This window comes from Acanthochromis polyacanthus, chromosome 8, assembly GCF_021347895.1.
Source record: "Acanthochromis polyacanthus isolate Apoly-LR-REF ecotype Palm Island chromosome 8, KAUST_Apoly_ChrSc, whole genome shotgun sequence".
Classification (NCBI taxonomy): domain Eukaryota; kingdom Metazoa; phylum Chordata; class Actinopteri; family Pomacentridae; genus Acanthochromis; species Acanthochromis polyacanthus.
This window is the reverse complement of record NC_067120.1, coordinates 38,674,942-38,692,370: the sequence shown is the minus strand read 5'-3', so window position 1 is coordinate 38,692,370 and position 17,429 is coordinate 38,674,942. Positions and strand designations below refer to the sequence as shown.

Here is a 17,429-nt window from a genome sequence, read left to right as displayed (position 1 = left end):
CTGCTGCTTGCTCTCGTATATCTCAGCTGTCGGAGGAGGACCTCTTTGTCTTTGAGCTCTCCAGTGTTTCTCTGTTTCATCTCTGCGGCTCTTTGAAGGCAGAAAGCTGCTCAGTGTTCAGCCGTTGAATTAGACACTGGATCTAAACGTCCTGCTGCGAGGAAACACGCATCAAAAGCAGAAAAAACTGGTCCAGGAGGCAGAAAGAAGCACGTTTTTACCGCCTTAACCATCAGAGCAGGAACAAATCGGACTGAAAATGGGATAATTAGGTTCAGGATTAAAGAAAACGTTAACGGCATCGAAAACAGGATAATCCGCAGCAAATTAGTAGATTAACGTTAATTAAATAAATACAGACGGACTGTAAAAAATGAGCAGTTTTTAAATGTCTTTAATATTCTACTGTTATTTTACAGATTTGTTTTATTTAAATTAAAAAAAGCAACCAGCCAAAACTGTAAATATGTCCACATCAACAATTTTTTTTAATATACAAATTTCTTCTTTTGGAACATGTGACCATGAAGCTACACTATTTATGCTCGATTTAAATTAGAAAAAATCAATTAAAAAAGTAAAAAAAACAACATGTATGTTATTTTACCGATATTTGCTGTTATTTGACATAAAAATGTTATTTTTTTACAGTTCTCATTGTTTTATTTAATTAGAGATAATATCCAGTCATACCACATGAAAAATAGTTATTTACATGTTGAATGTTTATTTAAAAATAAAATTTAAACTTTACAAGTTTTACATGTTTTCCTTGTTTTGGTGATGTTTCATAAAATCACAGAAAAAATGTTTATAAACATTTAAAATGAAAACAACAGGCTGAAATAAAGCACAAAATGACATTTGAAGATGTTTCTTTGTTTTAATAACATAAAATCACAGGAGAAAAAAAGAAAACATTATCAAAAGAAAACAGGACAAAACTGTGAATTTGTCCACATCAAAAATATTTTACACATTTCTTCTTTTACAATGTGTGACCATGAAGTTACACCATTTAAATTAGAAAAAATAAAAAATAGAAAAAGTTCTAAAAATCATGTATATATAATAGTTTACCGATATTTGCCATTTTGTTTATTTAGAGATAATATCCAGTAACAGCACATTAAACAAACTTATTTTAAATGTTGAAAAGTTGAATATATATGAAGAGTTTATTTACAAAAACAGAACTCCATTTTATACATTTTCAGAAAACTTATTTTTTTATTGTTTACTTGAGATAATAATAATAATAACTGCACTAATAATTTATATTTTCTCTATTTTGTCATGTATTTTTCTACTGAGTGAAATCCACTCAACTTCACTTTGATTGATATCATCTCAAGTAAACAATAAAATAAAAAGTTTTCTGAAAAGTTATCAAAACGGAGTTCTGATTTGGCAAATAAACTCTTCTTATATACACATAATAGATTTTATTCGATATTTTCTGTGATTAAACGAACTCTGTGAGGTAAAAGTGAATTTTTCTGCATGTGAAAGTTTGGATTTATTTCTGCAGACAGAATTTTAAAAAAGGAGATTTTGTGGAGTTTTGAAAGTCTGTGGTGTGAAGAAGCTGCTCAGCGGCACTTATAGAAACTTTGCTGTGAGAGAAAATAAAAGAAAGAAGAGAAACCAGGAAAGGAGGCAGAGATGTGAGCAGATGAGAGGTTTTCTGACCAGTTTTGTTCATTTCAGATGCGTCACTGCAGCTTCCTTTCCTGGAGCGTCGTCTTTAATTCTTCCACATTCAGGATTTTCTTTCCCCTTCATTAAATCTAAAAGCTGATTTGTCATCAGATCAACTCGTCTTTCTTTTCTTTACTCTGTAATCCACCTGGAAGGAAAACCTGGCTGAGTGCTGCCAATAAATCTTTGTTTTTTTGGCATGAAAACTGATTTAACAGGACAAAAAGTCATTTCATGCTGATAGAATCCACTAAAATAAACAGTTTTATTTGCTTCTCATTCAGTGAAACTATCCTCACCTCTTAGTTGAAGTTTAAATTTACTGATTTAAAGAAACATTTAAAGCTGTAAATGTTAATTTCATGATGTAATAATGTTGCACCAGTTTAATATTAAACTGAAATGTGTGCATTTGTTGATTTAATCCACTAAAAAGCAGAAACAGAAGCTTAAAAACACTTTTTTACAGCCTGTTTTGTAACCTCTCAGACAGAAACAGTAACAATGAGGTCTGTTCTCTCACACTACGTTTCCCATGAGGCTCGGCGTTTTCTGCTGTCCTCCACATGACCTCCAAGAAGTTCTGGCTCCTCTTGAACTCCACATTTTTCTGGAGTTTTATCTTCAGTCCAGTCAGCAGCTCGTTAACTTTAACTGCTCGCTCTTTACACGGACGGAAAAACACGTTTGTAAAAAACTGACACGAGAAAGTTCAAGTTCAGCATCAAACGTTTTCATTAAGTACAATCACTGGAGTCCAACTGTAGCCTGTAGCTCCACCTAGTGGTCAAACTGCAGCACTGGGAGTGAATGTTTTACCATTTCAATCCACATAAAATCAGCCAAATCTGCAATAAAAGTTCCTTCAGAATCATCCGGTTCTTCATCAAAGCTCTGCCGTCATCCTGTGAACATTTACAGAAGTCCAGGTCCATGAAGTCCACAACTAAAATAACTGAAAAAGCTGGAAAATCACTACAAAAAGACACAAAATCACCCTGAAAAATTCAAATATGCCAGGAAAAACACCACAAAAAATACCTAAATTACCCAAAAACAGGTGAAAGTGCGACAACAAGTGAAATTCAGCCCAAAAAACTTGCAAAATTACCTCAAAAACAGCCAAAACTACCCTAAAACATTCAAAAATGCCAGCGAAAACATGGAAAATCATCACAAAAATGGCCAAGTTTACCACAAAATGGATCAAAACTACCACAAAACAGATGAAATTGCAACACAAACTAAAATTTGGCACAAAAAATACAAAAAATAATCGCAACAACTGCCAAAATTACAAGAAAAAGACACAAAAAGAGCCAAAACTACCTTTAAAGGTTTAAATTTGCCAGCACAAACACCCAAAATCATCACTAAAAGGACCAAAATCACCACAAAAAGGACCAAAATCACCACTAAAAGTCCAAAATCACCACAAAAAGGACCAGAATCACCACAAAAAGTCCAAAATCATCACTAAAAGGACCAAAATCACCACAAAAAAGACCAAAATCACCACTAAAAGGACCAAAATCACCACAAAAAGGACCAGAATCACCAATAAAAGTCCAAAATCATCACTAAAAGGACCAAAATCACCACAAAAAAGACCAAAATCACCACTAAAAGGACCAAAATCACCACAAAAAGGACCAAAATCACCACTAAAAGTCCAAAATCACCACTAAAAGGAAAAAAATCACCACAAAACAAGTGAAATTGAAAATAAAAAGGGTTGAAGAAAGGAAAGGAAGAGAAATATGTGAAATGCGTCCAGTTTGTGGGAGATATCAGAGCTGCTTCTGCATTTTAATGTCTATCAGGAGGAAGAGATCAGAGATTTCCCAGCAGGAATCACAGAGCTACTTTACCTTTGTGTGTTTGATTTTTATTTAATGTGACTGCATAAAATATACATCTATCTGCCTCCACAGCTGTCCTTGTGTTTCGCCTCTTTCCAACCTTTCAGACTGTCCTGTTTGACATCCAGACACCCCAAAGGCCTACACATGATCCCTTATTATTTAAAATGATAATTACACCGTTTGTCCAGATGCTAGCACTAACAACCAGGTTATGGTGCTGTAATAAGGACTATTTGGGTCAACTGAACCTTTAAATCTTCTGTAGGACATGAAGTAGTACTTCGTGTGGAATCCTGCTTGGATAAACCTTCTAAATTCTAAGTATATTTGAAGTGAAATCATCCTTTAAAGCCGTAAGTTGCGCACTGTAGCTCTCTGTGCGGCCTGCTGGTCTGCAGACACCAACTACTGATGTTTTTACAGCAGCTCTGTTTCACTGTTTGCTCTTGCTGTGTATACTTGGTGTAAAATCGACACTCAGGATCAGTTTCACTTTCGTTTTCGGGCTCCGTTTATTTAGGTTTCGTTTTCCAGCTCCGGTTAAGTTTCATTTCGTGCTGCTGATAAAGCCGATCCTCCGGAGCTCCAGCGGTCATTGCAGGATGTTCTGCTGGGGGGAGGACAGCCAGCGGGGCTTCTGGCTCCAGCGGCGGCCGGAGGCTCCAGACGAGGCCGCCGTCCACCACCTGGAGGTCCGCTACAGACTGTCCGACCTGTCGGCGGCTTCCAGCGTCCTGGGCTTCGTTAAATCCAACGGAAACGCGTTTATCATGAGAACAGCTGAGAGCAGAGACGGAAGGAGAGTCAGAGGAAAACAGAGTGAGCACCTGGACCTCCTACATGACTTTACTGACCTGTGAAACACAAACTGATGAGGTGTTTGTCTGCAGAGTTCGTGAAGAGCAAAGAGAAGATGAAGGCGGTGAGCTGTGGAGATGAAGCTGATGTGATGCTGCTGTCAGACAGAGGAGCTCTACTCTCTGTGGATTCTACCCACACTCCCCCCACAGCCAGGTGAGCTAAGGGTCACGGAATGATGGAATTTTACTTTATTAGTGTTTTCATGAGGTTCAGATGCAAAAACTAATTTTTAAAAAATGCATGAAACTCTCCTTTTTAAAGCATTTTCATGAGTAGAATGAAGGTTTCACAAATTGCAAAGTGTGTTTTACAGACTTCATGTCCAGTATAGAACAGTTCAGTCTAAAGTGAACCCATATGAGTGGAGTGGTTTCAGAAAAAAATCTGTAAAACTACATTTTAAACGGTGTACTCTGAGGAATCTGTATTCCAGCTGTGTTGTTTTCTGTTTCCTGATCCTTCAGGCCTCTAGAAGCGTTTTCCAACATCCAGGTTTCTCAGGTTTCCTGTGGGATCAAACATTCAGTCGTCCTGACCAGAGGTACAGCAACACTTCAGTATTATGAAACCTGAACCTTTATGATGCTTTAAATAAATAAGAGCGCACCTTGTGGATCATTTCTTTACATTTCGTCGACATGTTTGGTGTCTTTGTACATTTTTGAGCCATTTCAACAAATTCAAACAATTTTTTTTGACAATTTTCATTCATGTTTGACGTTTTTTGTCATGTTGGACAACTTTCAGGTAACCTTCAGGGAACATATCCAAACGTTATCTGAAGGTTACGAAAATGAAAATGTTCTGGGAATCTTTATATGTTCCCTGAAGGTCCCTAGAATGTTCTGGGAATGTTCTCTTAAGGTTAATTTTTTTACATTTTTTAGGGAGAACAATCAGGGAACATTCTTAAAGGTTTTCTGCATGTTCTGGGAACATTCTCTGACATAACCTTCAGTGAACATTCTCGGATCCTTTAAGAAATGTTCCCTGAATGTTCCCTGAAGGTTGCTGTTTGTAATTTTTATAGAAACTTCCCAAATGTTCCCAAAAGTTTAATGAACATTCTGGGAACATTCTCTTAAGGTTAAAATAAAGTAAACTTTAAGAAACACTCTGAGAACCTTTGGAATATGTTCCCTGAAAGACTCTAGAATGTTCTGGGAATGTTCCCTGAAAGTTAATTTCTGTCACTTTCAGGGAACTTTAGAAAACATTCTCTGATGGTTACAATAAAGTAACCTTCAGTGAACGTTCTGGAATCCTTTAATATATGAAGTTTATAATTGTAATCTAATTGTATTATTTGTATAATTTATTTTACTTTTAAATAAATTTCACCGTCATTCAGTCGGACATGTTTGGTGTCTTTGGAACCTTTGGAATCACCACTTGAGTTTAGAACTTGTTCAACATCTGGCTGCATCAGTTTGAAACCCTGTTCTTGTTCTGAAGTTAGAAATGAACTGAAATGAATGAACTGTTCTCTGACCAGCTACGGTCCAGACTGTACAGTGTAAGTTTAGGATAAAGACTCTCAGCGGTTCCTCCACAGACGGTCGGGTGTTTACGTGGGGCCAGAACTCCAGAGGCCAGCTGGGTTTGGGGAAGAAAAGTTCTGGTTCTGGTTCTCCTCAACTCGTCCAAACGCTGTCGGAGATCCCGCTGGTCCAGGTCTGTGCAGGCGGAGAACAGAGCTTCGTTCTGTCGGTGTCTGGAGGTTTGTTCTCCTGGGGGAGGAATGACTGTGGACAGCTGGGCCTCGGAGACACCACAGGTATCCAGATCTACAGGTTTACCCTCACTTTCATTTCAGGGTAATGCTGCAGCTGGCTTTACCACCATCAGGTCCTGTGTTTTACTAACGAGAACACTTACAGAACCTTTATGTTTCCTCCCTACAGACAGATCAACACCAACCTCAGTTCAGTGTCTGAACATGAAGAAAACTGTTCACGTTTCCTGTGGGAAAGACCACACGGCCATTTTAACAAAGGTTAGCCAGCCTGAACCTCCTGACTTTCTCCTGTCTTAACCTGCAACACTGTAAAAAATAAGATTAACCTTCAAGAAGTTCTAAATACATAGAAAATACAACTAAAGATAAGACGGATGCAGGTCTAATGAAGTAGTTCTCTGGCTGGTCAGCATTAAGCATCACATCAGTCTTTGTCATGGTGGCCCTTTATTGGCTGAACTCCCACAATGCACAATGTTTCTTCCTCAGCATGGCTCAGTGTTTACATTTGGCTCCGGTCAGTTTGGACAACTTGGACACAACTCAACCAGAAATGAAGTCCGTCCTCGGCTGGTGGCAGAACTCTGGGGGGCCAAAGTCACCAAGATCGCATGTGGAAGGTACAGACCATCTTCTGTCTCTTTGTTTATTCTTTCTTCCAACAATACCTTTATTGATTTTAGTAATACTGACCCTTGACAATGCAAAGATAACTTCAGAACTTTCAACTGAAGATGGTATTGAATCTCCAGAAAGTTTCTGAAATCTGATGTGTGGCAAATATGACAAGACAAAGTTTCACTTTTTTAGGCTGGAATACCACAACGCCAATATTAAACAATTTGGAAAGTTTTTGAGTCATTTTGCGCAGGCTTTTAATTATTATTGGACTACTTTTGTGTGGTTCTGGACAAAATTTGAGTAATTTTGGACAATGTTTGTGGAATTTAGACAGATTTGAAGTTGTTTTGGACAATTTCTGACAAGTTTCAGACAAATTCCAAGTCATTTTGGAGTGGTTTTCTGCTATTTTTATGCCATTTCTGAGTTTTTCTGGAAAAACTTCAAATTATTTTAAATAGTTTTTTACAGATTTTGCACATATAGCCAAAGATGACTTGAATATTAAACCAAAATGAGGTAAAGATGGTCTAAAATTACTCAAAATTGCAAAACAGACTCAAAATTAGTAAAAATAGAAAAAAAGATGATCTGAAATGACTACAATGAATAATATTTCACTTTTCAAAATGCAAAAATAACTGCAGCTCTTTCAACTGAAGGTGAAATTTTGTCCCCATAAAGTTCCTTTGATTGTATATGTATGGATGGATCCATATTTCATACTAAAATATAGTCTTTAGCCGACATTTCACCAACTTTTGAGGCACTTACAGGAACAAATTTTAGCTTTTGTTGTCACATGTTGTTGGTTATTCCATTTTATTTCTGTACTAATTTTAATTTGAGATCTTTTGGTGCATAAATGAGCTCATTATTGAAGAAAATATGGCTCTATCATGTATTAAACGGGGCTCGTATGAACAGAAAGGTTGTTAGTAAAAGTCTGTTTGTGGCTCTACTGAGTTAAAATTGTAGTTTTTATCCACTCAGAAATCACACGTTGGTGCTGACTGATACCAGGAAGGTTTATTCATTTGGATGTGATGATCAGGGTCAGCTGGGACGTGGAGACGATCCGACGGTTCCACTTCCTGTTCAGCTGCCGAATGGTAACCGAACACGATTTTGCAGAAAAGACTTCACTACTGAAGATGCAATTAATAAAAGAGGTTTACTAATGATTTCAGAGCCCAACAACATGGAAATCAGAAACATCTTTGCTGCAGAAAACTGTTCATTTGCGACATGTTTGTCTCATCAGGTACCAGCAGTGACACATGCAGTACAGACCATAATACAAGGAGACTTTCTACATCCGCTGCATAATGAATCTAATTTCTTTCTCAGGACGTTCACGAGGATTCGAACCCTGAGAGTTTAACTCAGCATCGCCTCGACGACGTGATCGATAAATGGAGCTCCGAGTCGGACCCAAAGTCGTGGAAGAAGATCACACAGTCAGTTTGATGCACCAGCTGGTAGTTTGTTCAAAAGTCTGATGTTTTCTCTAAAAATGTTGAATCCTTACAGGGAAATCTGGAGGATGTTTTCATCTGCGTGCTGCTTGAACCAAAGCTTCCTGGAGCAGAGGTCTGAATCTTCTTTATCTGTTTCATTCTTACATTTTCAGTTATTAGTGATGATTATTGACTTTTTTCTCACTAAAATAAGTACACAGATTGTAAATTTAGCCTTTTATCTTGCTGAATGATGAACCGCAGTGACTTCAGTGACTTCTTAATAACATGATTATCAGAATATTTGATCAGTTTGTCCAGTATTTCAGACGAATGACCATTTTTCAGCTGTGCTCTGTGGTGCTGAATGATCTGATGCACCTCACTAGAAGAAAGGGAAAATGAACAACGTTATCGTTACAATCTTTGCATTTTATGAAATAATATGAAATTAGAAATGGTTAAAATCTGTCAGCAAAGATGCCAAAAAAATGTAGGGATTCGATAATGATCAAAAACTGCATAAAAATGGAAAAATGACAGCAAATGTCTGTAAAATAATGATATTTGAACCAGTAAAACTGTAATTTTATGGTGATGAATCATAAAAGAACGTTAGTAAAAATACAGACGTGAATGCTATTTACAGATTTGGCCTGTTTTTTGTGGTTTCTGTGATTTTTTTCTCGATATCTGGAATTTAACACAACAGGGGAAATCTGTAAAATAGCATTTAAAAAAATATTTACCATTTTACAGCCAATACTTAAATTTTTTTTGGGTGCAATTTAAGAGAAAAAAGTATGGAAACATGCACAGTTATAAAAAAAAAATTTAAAGCCAAAAAACTGTAAAATAATTGTAATTTTGCTAATTTGAATACAGTGAACAATAGCGTCATTTTATGGTCAAATGTAAAACAATGAATTGCTTTTTTATATTATTACAGCTTTTTGTGTTGCATGTTAGTTAAAGTTTAAAAACCTCAGTGAAACAGTTAAAAATTTTATTATCAGCAGTTTTATTTAAAGTATACAAATCTTCATCATTTTTCTTCAAGTATCAGCAAATATTTGTAGAATAATTCTATTTTTTTGCAACTTTACAGTACAGAAAACGTGTAATTTTATGGTTAAATGTTAAACAACTAATTTCCCTTTCATTAAAATACAGATGTTTAATGTGAATGTAATTTACGACTTGTTTTAACATGTAAATAAAATGTTTTTCCTTGACTTCCCTGTATATTATCTGTGATTCAACAAAAAAAATACAGGGAGAATCTGTAAAATGACAGTAAGCTGTTAAAAAAGTAACTGTGAAGAAGTTTAGTTGTGAAGTTTGCTGTCATTTTAAAACTTTTCAGAACCTCTTCCGTTTTTCTTTATCTTCTCAGCAGAGACAAACATTTCCAAACATCACCAAAGTTCTGCGGCTTGAACCTCAAACGTGCACGACGAGCGTTTAAGAAACTGGTGAAGAAGGACGACGTTCGAGCTGAGGTGTGTGACTATAAAACATACCATTTGTTGAACATATCTGCAGAATCCTCCACCTGATGTCTACCCTCCTGACCTTCATCGTCCTTCTCCAGGTTGAGGCTGCCGTCCTGAAGCTGCTTCCCTCCCTGCAGAAGAAAACGTTGAGCGTTGAGGGTTTGAGGATTTACCTGCTTCTCATCGAACTCCTGCATGTGATCCAGAAACACACTCGGCAATGGAGTACGAAGCTGGCCGAGGCGGTCGCTGCTGCCGTCATCAGCTTGTCGGTGGAAAGTCTCCAGGTCATAGGTAGCATCACAATGAAACATCTGCATATCTTTATTTTCTTCTTCTTCAGTTTCTGGTGAAACGTTGGTGAAATGTCGACCAAACTCTGTGCTTTTAGTGGGAAATATGGATCCATCCATATAAAGTCATGAACATAAGTTTCTACACACTTGTAAAGTCGATTTAAATCATGTTAGTCTTTGAGTTTCCAATGACTCCAAGAATTCTTAATTCTCTCCCATGGAATCATTGAAACACATGAATCTTTGTCACAAAAAGCAATCATGAATTTTAATTTATAGATTTATTAAAAGGTCTTCTGGAAATATGACAAAATCTGCTGGGTCAAATATATCCATACAGAAATGTTTACATTTGTCCATTTCCACCTCAGTTCAATTCTTCTAGTTTCAATCTCCTGGTTTATCTTTGACTCCTCTGGACAGAATTGGTTCAGTTCAACTACATTTGTCGCCTTTCTGTCTGTTTTCTTCAGGTTCTTGATGGTTTAAATCAGGACTTTATGGAGACCAGTCTAGAACCTTCATTCTATCCTGATGGAACCATTTCTTTACCACGTCTGATGTGTGTTTGGACTCATTGTCTGGTTGAAACATCCAACTGTGTCCAAGATCAACCTTCTGCTGATGGTTTTAGGTTTTCCTGAAGAATGTGGAGGTGATCTTCCTCCTTCATTATTCCATTTACTTTGTGTAAAGCTCCAGTTCCACAGAGAATGATACTGCCACCTCCATGCTTGATGGTAGGTTTGGTGTTCTTGGGGTTAAAGGCCTCACCTTCAGTTTTTCTTCCATCTGACCACACAACTTTCCTCCAGAAGGTCTTTTCTTTGTCCATGTGATCAGCAGCAGACTTGAGTGGAGCTTTAAGGTTCTGCTTCTAAAGGAAGAACTTCCTTCTTCATGGATCCTCTCAGCTCATGTTGCTGTAAAACCCTGTGGACACTGACAGCTGTGTTCCAGCAGCTTCTCATTCATTCAGACCTGCTTTCTGATGGTTCTTGGTTGACTCTTGACCATCCTGACCAATGGTCTCTCAGCAGCAGGTGGTAGTTTGTGTTTTCTTCCTGATGGTGGCAGTAACACAACTGGACCATGAACTTTATTCTGACAAACAGATGATTGTGGATCTGAAGCTGCTTTCAAATGGCTCCAAGTGACTTTCTGACTTGTTCAAATCAATGATTTGGTTTTTCAGATCTTTGCTGAGCTCCTCAGACTTTCCCACTGTAGAGTTTGAGTGGAATGTGTGGATCTTATGGGTTCTATTTAAACTGGATCAGCTGTAGTCAATCATAATCACTCAGGAGGAGGCCATGAAACTAAGAAAATCTGATTAACACAAATGTCTACATCACAAAAACTGATCAAATCAAAATCAAATCAACTTTATTTATATGGCACTTTTCATACAATAGAGTAACACAAAGTGCCTCACAGAGGATAAAAACAAAAACAACACAATACAAAACACTGTGAAAAACCCGAAACCTTCCACCCTCCAACAAATATACACACAGATACACAATCACATATACATTCACACACATACGTAGACATACGAACAGACATACATACCCACACACACAAACATACTGACATACACACACCCACATACACCATCTGTCATTAAGGAGATATAGAGGAGACATGGCTGGGCACCGAAATCCAAAGTGAGGAAGAAGCCAAAACGATCATTCAAGTTGCTGTCTGTATATTTTTGACCAAAAGATTTTGTCATACTTCCAGAAGATCTATGACAAATCTATGAAAGATTGTTTTTAGTACGAAAAGTGTAAAAACTGTCTTTTAAAGAAGCGATCATATTCAGATGAAGTTCATGTTAGCCAATGTTCACGGTGTGTTTCCAGGGGACTGGTGGTCGTCGCTGTCAGCCTCCACTATGGTTCGATATGTGACGGTGTGGAAGCAAGCCATCGCCGTGATCTTGACCTCTGAGTCTGATCCCTACAAGTCTGGAGTCAGAAACCTGCTTCAGGTCCTCCAGTACATGTACAATGTTAGTATTCTCCTCACTTTTATACTGAATTTACTTTTCTGTCAGAGTTTTATCTCATAAGTTGGAATAAAAAGCTAATGAAATGTTTCTTGTTTAGGCCAACAGCAAGGTTGCGGAATCGCAAAGGATTCCAGACAGCGATTTTTGCTTGGTGATTTACAGAGACTTTCTTCACGGAGATCTTCTGCTCTGGCGATTGCAGTGCAGACGTGGGGTAAATAAAACAGCTGCCTGATTATTCTGTGAGCTGAAGCTCACAGAATAATCATTGGATGGAATCCACTTTGAGACGGCTCTTTTGTCATTTTGTTGTGTGCTTCTTTTTCTTTGTAGTGGGTCAATCCTCAGCCTGTTATTGTTGGTAACTTCCCAATAGTGATGGATCTGCAGTCAAAGACAATGGTTTTTGGCTTGAATGCTTATTACAACAAGGTAACTGAAGACTCACTGCAACTTTACAGGAATCCTGTTTTACACAACATAAACTGCGAGAAAATAAAATTTTGCACTGTGTCCCAGGTAGGAGAAATTCCTGAATTATTGGTGAACTTCTTTATGAGTCTTGGATGCCCTGACATGGATTATGAATACTTTGAACTGGAGCTGAGGCGAGCGTCGGTTCTGGAGGACACCTTTGAAGAGCTGGCTGCTGCTGATCCCAAAGACTACAAGAGGCGACTTGCGGTAAACACAGCCAGGCAACAATGCAAACACTTGCTTTATTGTTTAGTTACTCTTTTAAGTAAATCTTAGTTTGTGCTCGTTTTGTCTTGCAGGTCTTTTTTGATGGAAACTTTGAACTCGACAACCTCTACATAAAAGACTTCTTTTATGAAGTTTTTCATGAGATGGTCTCAGCAGAATCTGGGATGTTCATGTTCAATGACTCTGAAACGCTGGCATGGTTCCCCTCCACAGTAAGACTTTATGTTAACCCTCTGAACTCCAAGCACTTCCTGTCACATGTTTCGTCACTGTTTGCAGTATGAAGTCATACACCTTCATGGAAACTTTTTACTTTTCCTGATTTTACCTCAGGCAGCACAGGAGGACCAGCGGTTTTACATGTTTGGGGTTCTGTGTGGACTCGCTCTGTACAACCAGCACATCATTTACCTGCCGTTCCCACTGGTTCTGTTCAAGAAGCTGCTCGGAGTGAAGCCTTCTCTGGAGGATATGATAGAATTCAGCCCAACTGTTGGAGAGTGAGTGAAAACTCATTAATTCATTTGCACTTTAAAGCGCTGACTCTTGCGACCATCCTGTAAACACACTGGACTCCTGGTTTTGTGTTTAAAGGAGTCTGCAGGCCATCCTGGAAGAATACACAGACGATGACTTTGAAATCCTGTACATGGACTTCTTGGTAGGTGCTTTGCAGGTGATCAGTGACTCTTTTATCAAAGCTGTGATCATCAGTATCTTTTTCTTTCTTTAAAGATCAACTGGGATGGGAAAGAAGTTGACCTCGATCCTAAGAATCCTGAAAAGCCGTTGACGAGTCGAAACAAGTAAGAACCGTTTATTACTGGAGTCAGTCTGTTCAGTTCATGTTGTCTGGCAGACGAGCCTTGGGACCCATGAGGGTTGGTTGACCACAGGTCGAAAAAGCAACATGGGGTCAACACCCAATGGGCTCATCAACTGCAGGGCTGGAAATCGGGTTCGGGGCAGTGGACAGGAGTGGGCCCCTGGAGGCATTGACTGGTTGGAATATCACCTCACTGGTTGGGAAGGAACCTTAGGTGGTGAAGTGGTTCAGACTAGATATAGTTGGGGTCATCTCCACAGACAGTAAAGGTTCATGAACCTTATTCTGGAAATACTGAACCCTTAAAGAGCTAAGATGTTTTTGAGAGTGTGAAACAACAAAAATTCCCAACTCTGAAAACAGATGAAATTCTCAAAATTCAGGCAAAACTTTCTGAATTCTGTCTGAATCGACACCAACTTGTCCCACAGGACTGAATAGAATAAGAGGAGTTAATGATGTTCCAGATGTTTGGACCTGCTTGTTGAATCACTGCTGTTTTTCTGCTGGACAGGAGGGAGTTTGTGGACGCCTACGTGAATCATGCCTTCAACACATCGGTGGAGACTGTGTTTCAGGCGTTCAAGCGCGGCTTCTTCCAGGTGTGTGAACGGGATCTGGTGAAGCTCTTCAGGCCAAAGGAGCTGCAGGAGGTGATGGTGGGCAAACACTTCCAGGACTGGGAAAAGCTCAAGCAGGTGGAGTCCAAAACAAGAGCTTGGTGGTTTTGTTTTCTCTGATTCATCACAACCTTAACAACAGTAATCACAGCAGTCTGTTTCTCTGTTATTAGAACACTCGTTATGAGGGAGACTTTAATTCTAACCACCACACCGTCCAGATGTTCTGGGAGGTTTTTGAAGAACTAAGTGAGAATCAGAAGAAAGCCTTCCTCTGTAAGTATTGTAGCTGATTTTAACATAGAAAACAAAGACACTTATATCAAGACAGTATTGTTTTAACTCCTAACATTACAGTTAGATAATCAGAAATAATTTTCGTTTTTGTTGAACAATCGTATTCTGAACAAAACCCAAACAGGAACAACTTAAAATTAAACAGAGACAATTACCCATTTGTGAATTAAGACAAAAAATGAGATAGATTTCAGATCAAGATAGGTTTGTTGGGCATCCAGCATCCCCGTCCAGGACACCATATTGAACGCACAGTCCTGACAGTAAAGCACGGAGGTGGAAGTATGATGTTATGGGGTTGAATGAGCACAAAAGCTGTTGGGGAGATGGCATTTATAGATGTAACATGAATGTCTGTGGGTGAAGTATTCCAGCATGAGAACCATCCATGGCAAAAAAAAAAAATCACACAAGAGTTTCTACAGAACAAAAACTGACTAGACTTGAGTCCAACAGAACATCTTTGGGATACTTTAAAAAAAAATTGCAGATTAATGAGACCAAGATAAATTTGTTGGGCTATGTTTGGATTTGTTTGGTGTGAACCAGACCAGGACTACCACAGTGAATGCATAGTAATAACAGTGAAGCATGGAGGTGGTAGTATGATGATATGGGAGCACCGTGAATGTCACAAACACAAAATCACACAAACAGAAGAAAACCACGACTTGGACAAGAATGTGGCCCAACTTGAATCCAGCAGAACATCTTTGGGATGCATTTAAGAGCAAATTAGAGCAACACGAGCCGATCCATCAAAGAACAGCAGAAAAGTAGTCTGAGGAGTCTCCAGAAATATGCTATGTTTCAAGTAGAGTCAAGGTGTACTGACTTTTGTTAGTTCCTCACTAACTCTGACTTTCTTCCTCCACCAGGGTTCGTGACAGGATTTGAACAGGTGCCTGTTCTCAGCAAGGACAAAATCGCCATGAAGATCAGAGTAAGACACGTCGAGGACCTCGACTACGACCGGTATTATCCTGAAACACAGACGTGTTTCTCAGAGCTGCAGATCCCGTTGTACTCGACCAAGGAGATCATGCGAACCAAACTGATGGAGGCCCTGAGCAACAACAGAAGAATCCGTCAATGAGCAGCTTTGATCTTCAAGGTTTTTACGGGATCTGAGCTAAATAGAGGACCTAAGTTTACAGTAGAGCACTTTGTTACCAGCTGAGCCCATTCTGTAGCGGCTGATGTTTTATTGAACATAAAAGTTATAGAATTAATGATGATGAAGTGATTACTTTATAAAAAACATTCCTTTTACTGAAATTATGAATTCAAGCTGTATGTGTGTAGAGTTTGCAACGAAGTCTTAAGTTTTTCTTACATCTGTTACGTCTCCTCAGGAATAAATCTGTAAAATATCTGAATTCGATAACGTGGAATTGGGTGTTACACTTGTTTGCTTCCCTAAAACTTCTATGTAAATGTGTTGATTATTGTCAGAATTCTGTTTTGAAGTGTTTTATTTTGTATATTCTAAAGAAATAAACAGTTTTGGGACTGAAATCCCATATTTGCCTCAATTCCAGCTGATATTCTGTTTATTCATTAAGATGTGAAAGACCATTTATACCCTCAAACTGTGCTTCGATAAAGTTAAACTGCTGCAAATTAGGAAGAAACAGTTAATTAAGCCTCGTGTCGTCCTGCTGGTCAAAATTGACCCGTTTAAAATTTGAAAATGTGGGGAAAACAATGTTTCCACAGTGAAAATTTCCACATTTTCAACATTTTTGGGAAATTTTTGAAAATTTTTTGGTGGAAAAAAAAAAGAAATGTATTAAAATTATTTCTTAAGATCATTCACAAAAAAGTCAGTGATTTTTGGTTGATTTTTTTTGTGAATGTTCTTAAAGAAAATATTAGAAGTTTCACTGATATATCTATAATTACATTAGTTAATGCTAAGATTTTTTAAAAGATTTTTATTCATTTTTTGAAAATATTTACAATAATTTTCTTCCCAAATTTGGGGGATTTTTATGAAATACATTTTTTAAGGGAAACTTTGAAGGAATTATTGGAATTTTCTTCCTGAATGTTTTGCAAATTTTCAGAAATTTGGGGATATTTTTTTGTTGTTGAATTTTTGGATTTTTTTTCAGACAAGGAAACTATTTTTTGGTGTCCGTAAATGAAGACAACAGGAGGGTTAAAATTTAATTTTGACAGGATTATGAAATAAATAACTTAAAACAACAACAATACCAAAAACATCGACTACAACAGCGATGACGGCAAGAACAATAACAGCAAAAATAACAGCAACAACATCCACAACAACAGTCACAACAAAACCAACAACAGCAACTAGAAAAGCCCTCAGAGAGCTCAGTACTCCAGCAGGGCTGCTCAGCCACTGGGAGCTGTGGTGTTTGTTGGTACTGAGGTGATCCAGCAGGTGGCGCTGTGGTGCTGCTGTGGATCTATTCAGAACCTGAAGCTGCAGGAATAAACAGACTGTGGTGCTCTTTCTGTTGATCCAGTTTATTCTTTTTGTAGAAATTTCTGTCTCTTTTAGGCGTTTTGTGTCTCTTTACAGCTGTTTTTTTTTTTTAAATTTTGTGTCTCTGTGCTACATTTGTGTCTGGTTGTATTTGTTTTGTGTCACTTTTTTGTAATTTTGTGTCTCTTTACAGGCATTTTGGGTCTTTTTGTGGTCCTATTGTACTTATTTTGTGTCTTTTTATTACTATTATGTTTTGTTTATTTTTAAATTGAAGTTCTCTGTGCTACATTTGTGTCTGGTTGTATTTGTTTTGTGTCACTTTTTGTAATTTTGTGTCTCTTTTCAGGCATTTTGAGTCTTTTTGTAGCCATTGTGCATCTTTTTAAAAGAATTTGTGTCTCATTGTGCTCATTTTTTGTGTCATTTAGTTAATTTGTTTCTCTTTATAGTTTTATGTGTTTTTTA

General features: G+C 37.8%; 1 protein-coding gene across 1 annotated transcript; it reads left to right on the top strand.

The window, feature by feature from the left end:
• The first annotated feature begins 3,922 nt into the window (after positions 1-3,922).
• Positions 3,923-16,038, top strand: LOC110968919 (probable E3 ubiquitin-protein ligase HERC4). Its single transcript, XM_022218934.2, has 23 exons — positions 3,923-4,385; positions 4,457-4,580; positions 4,892-4,968; positions 5,983-6,204; positions 6,332-6,423; positions 6,655-6,785; positions 7,780-7,898; positions 7,977-8,050; positions 8,137-8,246; positions 8,320-8,379; positions 9,643-9,748; positions 9,841-10,036; positions 11,907-12,055; positions 12,153-12,269; positions 12,389-12,487; positions 12,575-12,739; positions 12,832-12,972; positions 13,094-13,260; positions 13,355-13,421; positions 13,496-13,566; positions 14,101-14,284; positions 14,380-14,482; positions 15,382-16,038. Exons 1-23 carry the CDS (start codon positions 4,169-4,171, stop codon positions 15,597-15,599), a joined length of 3,009 nt encoding a protein of 1,002 aa, XP_022074626.2. The 5' UTR covers positions 3,923-4,168; the 3' UTR covers positions 15,600-16,038.
• The last annotated feature ends 1,391 nt before the right edge of the window (positions 16,039-17,429 follow it).

Bases quoted from the DNA above. Each gene is read 5' to 3' on its own strand.
- LOC110968919 (XM_022218934.2), top strand. From the start codon at position 4,169: ATGTTCTGCTGGGGGGAGGACAGCCAGCGGGGCTTCTGGCTCCAGCGG. The intron at 4,581-4,891 runs GTGAGCTAAGGG...CTGATCCTTCAG, and splicing joins CACACTCCCCCCACAGCCAG to GCCTCTAGAAGCGTTTTCCA. The intron at 6,786-7,779 runs GTACAGACCATC...TTATCCACTCAG, and splicing joins ACCAAGATCGCATGTGGAAG to AAATCACACGTTGGTGCTGA.